Source organism: Pteropus vampyrus, unplaced genomic scaffold, assembly GCF_000151845.1.
Source record: "Pteropus vampyrus isolate Shadow unplaced genomic scaffold, Pvam_2.0 Scaffold84, whole genome shotgun sequence".
NCBI classification, from domain to species: domain Eukaryota; kingdom Metazoa; phylum Chordata; class Mammalia; order Chiroptera; family Pteropodidae; genus Pteropus; species Pteropus vampyrus.
This window is the reverse complement of record NW_011888865.1, coordinates 1,491,353-1,498,209: the sequence shown is the minus strand read 5'-3', so window position 1 is coordinate 1,498,209 and position 6,857 is coordinate 1,491,353. Positions and strand designations below refer to the sequence as shown.

The following is a 6,857-nucleotide window of genomic DNA, read 5'->3' as shown; positions in this document are numbered from 1 at the left end:
ACCTTTTTAGAGACCAGAGTCAAAGAGGTTTTTAGTATTTTTTTTTTTTTTGGAGGGGGAAATCTAAATTTTTCTCTAAAAAAATTGAGACTCTTTAGCATCAACCAGTTCATCTTTGAATTTGAACATGTATTGAGTAATGAAACAACTGTGTAAATTTGGTTTGTGCCTTAATTGAGTTAGACATTGAACTCCAAAAATGTTGCTGCCTGAAGAGCAGTTTTAATAACGTTTTCTATATTTACAATAATTTTATCAGCTTTTTAAAAAACACATTTTATAAAAATTGGATAACTTGAAAGACTGAAAATTATTTTTCTCTAAACTCTGTGGGCAGTGTCAAAAGTTTAATTGTGGAAAATTACATTATTTTTTCTTTATCGAAAGAGAAGACAGCCTGAATTTCAAAACTAAGCAGGTGAAGTGGTTTGCAACAGTTACCTGACTCTTGGCCTCAATATCCAGTTGGATCAAGCTGAAACCTGAAAAGAGATCTTGAATCCTGTGGCAGTGGAAAGACCCAAGAATGCCAGTCAAGAGGAAAGGTGGGCTATGAGGCTTCCTATATAATATATGTTTTTCTTTTTTATTTGTTATGGTATTTGCAATTTAAATTATATTCCATTTAAGAGTAAAATTTTGCTTGGATTTGGCGAAGTATTTATTGTAATGTCTTTTCTGTGACACATCACTCAGTAATATTATTTTGCTAAAGTGAAATGAAGAACTATAGTATTTAATTATAGACGTTGGTGATTTCATAAATCAGATTATCTAAATCACCACTTATAATCAGTGTACATTTGGTATCATAGATTTGGAATATTCTTTAGCTTGTTTTCTTAGCTTATTAATGGTCACTTTTAAATAATCTTTAAGAAAGAAACTAACTGTTCAGTGTTCTTCCTCATGATTTTAATATTTATTAAGTGAATTACATAGTTGTAAAAGAGCAAAATTGTTTTCACTGAACAAAATTATAGATTTATTATTTATCATTTGGTTGAAAAATAGATTTCATATTTGGGTTTACTCTAGTGCAAATCTTCACTTTTGTGATAAAGCACAACTTTGATAACTGTGCTTTTTCAGATGTAGGCAATATCCAATAACATGATTGGCCAGTTCCCCAAATGTGGCAACACCTGACCTCCCACCATGGCCCTTCCCTAGAATTGATCAAGATCCAGTGGTTTTGATCTTGACATATAGTTTATTATAGCTCAGATGTTAGGGATTCACTTTAGCTTATATCTATCCCAGATTAACTCTGTTCCCAAGGATCCTAGTGAAATTAGTTTTTGTTTGTTTGTTTGTTTTGACATGGTATAGAAGACAAATGAACTATAAAGAGTTTTCTTAAGAGTTCTGAACCAAATTTATATGAACACCCTTGAACTCTACTATACTGGGCTAGCATAGATCCAAATGTTGACCAGTTATGTGAGTTGTTAGAATCTGAAACTAAAGTTCAAGGTGAAGGTTAAAGTGCGGCGGGGCTCTGCATGATGTTTAATCCTTCTACCTGTGGATTTGGAAGATACATTGAGGAAACTTATGATCAGTGAGATGTTTTATCTGACTGGTGTCTGTAGAGATGGACAATGATACTTAAAACCTTTGAAATACCTAGAAATAATTTTTTAGACATTGGGATTTAAGACTGGGATTTTTTCCTTCTCTCATTCTCCCTTGTGTCACTGGGAGAGTGAACTATGAGATTTTGGAGGCACACCTGTCTAGACCTGACAAAATTGGCTTATCTGGAATAAAAATGGTTTTGGTATTGTAGTCAATAAATGATACGGCTCTTTGAGTTATTTAACTTACAATATATTTTCATTCTTTCTACCATTTATTGTTCTCAAGACATTGTTCCTTTTGGACTACCTTATTTTAGACTAATACTTGAATTAAATACATCGTGTATGTCTGGAGAGAGAGAGGAAGGGAGGGAGGGAGGAAAGAAGGAGGGGGGGATGACAGAGAGAGAGAGAGAGAACGAGAGAGAGAGAGAGAGAGAGAGAGAAAGAAAGAAAGAGAAAGGGATAAAAGGTATCTGGGAAGGAGGAGGAGTTGAAATGCAGTTGATGTTCTAGGTGTAACTTAACTAAGCAGAGTGATCTTAAGATTTCTACACTCAATAGACTAAGTCTCTTAAAAGTTTCTACTTTTAAAGAAAGTTACAAAAATTGCTGACACATTATTGAAAATCATACTTTCTGAGAAATAATTTAATTTTTATTTTCTTTTCCCCTCTTCCTCTGTCTTTCAGTCTTTTCTTTCCTCTCCTCTTTTCCTCCTTCTCTTCCTTCTTTAACAATAGATTGATTGTAATGGATCAAATTTTAAGGAATCAACATGTTCTAATTAGCAAAACAAGTATATGTTTGGGTTATACTAAAGTATATGCATTATGTAATTTACTTTATCTTGTTTTTAATATCTTAAAACTATTAGTATTAAGATATGTTTTTGAATCTTATACACAACACAACTAGCCGAATGAACTATGATATATGTGCATTACATTTTTAATTGGCTAAGCTTACTTTTGTACTATTTCTAAAATATAAGTAAAAGATTTTAAAGTTTAACCTAGATTTATTCTTCAGAGAGATTGTCCTCTGCCATCTTGAATTTTTTTCTTTCTTCATTGTTACATCTGATAGATATGATGGAAGAGCTAGATTAATGTAATTTTAACAATAACTATCTTCATCGAGCCAAGTGTTTATTCATTGTTGAATATAGTCTTATTAAAATAAGAAATTTTCATAAAACAAATTTTCATTCAGTGTTTATTTTGTATTTTATTGTAAAAGTATGGAGGAGATTCCCTGACTGGTAACACATAGCCATGGTGGGAAGTGGGAATGGGTCTGACAAAGTCCATTTTTAGGCACTATTCTTGTTTGCTGTTAGAAGAACTGAAACTACTATATCTCAACCCCTTGTGTTCACTGACATTTTACTTTATGACATTATTTCCTACCTCTTCCATTCTACTCTCTTCACATTTTTATAGATCTCAGTTTTATCCACAGAGGACTCTTCATTTCTGTGTTAGAGATTTTTTTCCCTAAGAGTCGCTTTTCATTCAGGATTCTCTTTTCCACAGTGGTAACTTGATTTGCTCTTAACTGAGCTTTTAGGACATCTTTAACCTATTTTAATTTGTGAAAGTTCAGGACGAATCCATGATAAAAGTTGTATTAGCATTCCTCGGTGTGATTCAAGATTATGGTGTATTTGAAGGGACTATTTCAACAAGACTTGTTGAATTGATCTGATCTGATTTCATGTTGGATTAATATAAGAAATAAAAGTTGATAATTGTGTCCTTCCCTGTGTTTTCAATGCAAAGTTGCTGTTTTAAGGACAAAATATGCTTCACCAGAATTTTTTAGTATATTGCAGATTCTTTTTTGAGCAGTTTTCGGTTCTCTTTTCATTAAATATGTGAAAGAAATCAATTCTTTTAGTACTTTGAGTTTGATGCTCATTTCATTTCTGTATTTTTAATAAATTGTCTTATTAATTATCTCCTGAGCTTTGTTTAAATTAGTATAGAAGTCTACCTGATGTTTTTCATTTATATGACACTTTATTTCCTATGTATTCTTTTTTTGCACCTGTTCTCAGTGATGTAATGGAGTATGTATAAACTTATTTTTAACAGGTACTGAAAATTAAATATTTTCTTTTTAATGATTTATACATTTTGACATTGTTCTTTTTAAAGAAAACTGAAGAATATTGTGTAATTAAAATTCAGACATGATATGTGATATTGCCACGTAGCTCATGGGCTTCCTTGAAATTGAGATTGTTGTTTCCTGGGTTCCCAGTCTTTCCTTTTGGTTGACTGTATACTTCATGAAAGTGTCACTTCTATTTTTCTTTTTTCTTCTTCCTCTCTCATGAGAAGAGACTGCCTTAGAACTCTTTTGTTTATTCTTTCCTCATTTAAAGTTTTCTTTATTTATTATCTGTTTCCTGCACTTGTGACTTAATTTTTTTTTTTTTTGGTAGTATCTTACTAATTTGTATTTGCCTCTCGTTATTTGGATATACTCTCTATCTCAAGCTTTTCTTAATTTCTTAAAATAATTTTTTTTTTCAGATTTTCTAAAGGGGAAAATATGTACCTGAATTTATTGGCTGTACCTGAAGAGCTATTTTGTTCCTTTTGCATATATTTTACTAAATTTGTGTTTAAATTTTCATGTTTGTTATACTAGTTTTATATCCAGATGCTTTTTTCATTTCACAAAACTTAATGTTTTTTTCCCCTTTTCCCAGCTAATAAAACACAAAAGAGTTAAGCACTGAATGTTCCCAGAGAGGGGTGGAAAAAGACAATTTTCAAACTTTTTCAGTTTCTGTAAGCCAGTGTAAAATAGATTATTTACCAAAGGTTTTATTTGTTCGTCTGTTTGTTTGTTTTTTTAGATTTAAAAATCTCTCAAAAGGATCATGTTGACCTTGGTCAAAGACTCTTGATATTGAAAAATACTCATCATCAGTCCAAGGAGCCTGAATACAGAGAATGTGGAGAGGGAAATAAGAATACTTTTTGTATTCAACTATTGATTAGGAGTATGTTATGAAGCAAAGCAAACCATAGTCATAGCACTAAAATTATCTGTTAACTAAAATTATTTTACATTTCTTATGTATTGATAAAGTGTGCAAATGATATGATAATGACTTTATACCAAAAAATATTTGAACTGTTAGGTTTTTGAGAAACTGCTCAAGTGCTCCATATGTGATAGAATATTGTTGGTTACTTTTTTGGGTAGAAGAGTCTGTTCAGTGAGAAGATGTACACAAATATTGGATTTTTAAAACATTGAATTAAGGCATTCAATTAATTTATGCCTTTGCCAATCAATCAATCAATCGCTCAAGCAATCCCTCACTCTTCTATAAAACAATATATACACTAAACTACAAGAATGTTCTTCTTTCTTAATTATATATGCTCTTTAGATGCTCTTATTTCTAATATTTACTGTGTAACCATGTCAGTGATTATAAAATATTTTTTAGTATGAGGCTGAGATATATACAATTTTTTTTTCCTTACTGGGAGAGAAGGACCTGTTCTCCAGCTGTACTTCCTGCTCAGGAATCTGTAGCAGTCAAAGCACGAGGGCTCTGTATCCTCAATGTAGGTTGCTTTGTCAGCAAAAGATCATGAGTTTTACCCAGTCTCTTCTGTCCAGTCAGTTATTCTGAATTCCAAGTAGTAAGCTTTCTGCATAAGTTCATTTTTCAGTAAGTCTCAAAACTATTTCAAGAATTATGGCCTAATCACCTCCATTATGAAACAATTCTCCTGACCCTGTTTGTTTTAGGACTTAAGACCAAGAGGAATGATGTACTAAAGTAGAAAATCCTGTGAAAATGTATTACTAAGTTAAAAGTTTCAAAGATTATGGGTAAGATTATGTATCTCATTTCTTCTGATGACACCATCTTGCTAGCCACTCAGGCCCTAACTCTGTTAGGATATGATTCTGAGGCTTTATAGGGGGGCCTATCATTTTGGATAGTTATAACATCTTTATTATTGAAAGTGTGATAAAACTTGGAATAAACCTGTTAGATTATATTCTATTTAAAATTCCCTAAGGTAATAAACTATAAATTCTTTTAAAAGGTGAATTATATGTGTATTTCAGTTATAAAATACTTCCATTTATTTATGCAATTATTTATCTACTCAACAAAAATTTATTGAGTGCCTGCTATGTAGTGGCACTGTGCTAGCTGTGTGTTTGGCAGTAGGAAATAATATTCAGTCTTTGCCTTTATGATGCTTAAAATTTATTAGGGAGACAGATAATTTCAATGTTGAGTGGTGAGGTTAATACTCTGTGTCATGGAAACGTGAAGAGTACCCGACTTCATTTAGGGGAGGAGTCAGGGAATGCTTTCTGTGAGATGTGACATTTAACATGAGACAAAAAAGACTAGTAGTTTACCAGACAATGAGGGAAATGGTAAGATGATGTTTCAGATCATTATTTATTTTCTTTGTCTTGAATTATATCACCACAATGTCTTTCATCATCATCATCACTTTTGTCATCATCACCATCATCATCATCAATAGCATTAATATTGTGGTCAGAATAGTAGTCAGAAGACCTGGCTTCTAAGAGAGGAGATGACACCAGATAATCATTGAAATGGATCTCAATCTGTAAATTTAGCTATGTAAGAAATATCCATTTATTTTCTATAGTTCAAGTTTATTTCTGAGTCTTAAGTTACTGAGTAGTGGGCAAAATCACTCCAATCTATTTTGCGGTTTTCTCTACTTCCCTAGGGTTATGATAGAGTTCCACCTGGAATGGGAGTAAACTCTGGTCATTGATTATCTGTATATAATCACTTATCTCTGAGACATGAGTCATTATGTCTAGATCTTTCTGGTCTGGCAGCAATTTGCTACTTTGAAGACATGGATATTCCCCCCTACTGCCCAGTATTTCTTTGTTTTTATTTATTTGGATGTATTATGATGTCATTTCTTTCTGGGGTCTTACTGCCTTCCCGGCAATGCTGCCTGGAAGCAGAGCCTAGATCCTTGCTGCCTTAGGATCAAAGATTTCTCTCTCTTCTTCAGCTGAGAAAATCTCTTTCTAGATGTGGGAGGAGCTACAAAGTGTCTCTTTTTCTCTGCATATACCTGAGGATCTCTCTTTTATCTCTGTAACAAACTCTTCTTATTTTGAGGTCTTAGGCTTTAGGAAAGCAAAAAGTAGAATAGCTGAAAAAACCCTGTTTTCTGTCCTAGCACATACCTCCCCTGCGGCAATAAAGTACAAAACCAGTTACCC

At 32.5% G+C, this 6,857-nt stretch overlaps 1 protein-coding gene across 1 annotated transcript in view; it reads left to right on the top strand.

The window, feature by feature from the left end:
* Positions 1-10: 10 nt before the first annotated feature.
* The window catches only part of DLG2 (discs large MAGUK scaffold protein 2), a 1,459,931-nt gene continuing 1,453,084 nt past the window's right edge, over positions 11-6,857 (top strand). The window contains exon 1 of the mRNA XM_023532491.1: positions 11-545. Within this exon, the coding sequence (XP_023388259.1) occupies positions 527-545 (19 nt within the window). The 5' untranslated portion in view covers positions 11-526. The remainder of the gene's footprint in view (positions 546-6,857) is intronic.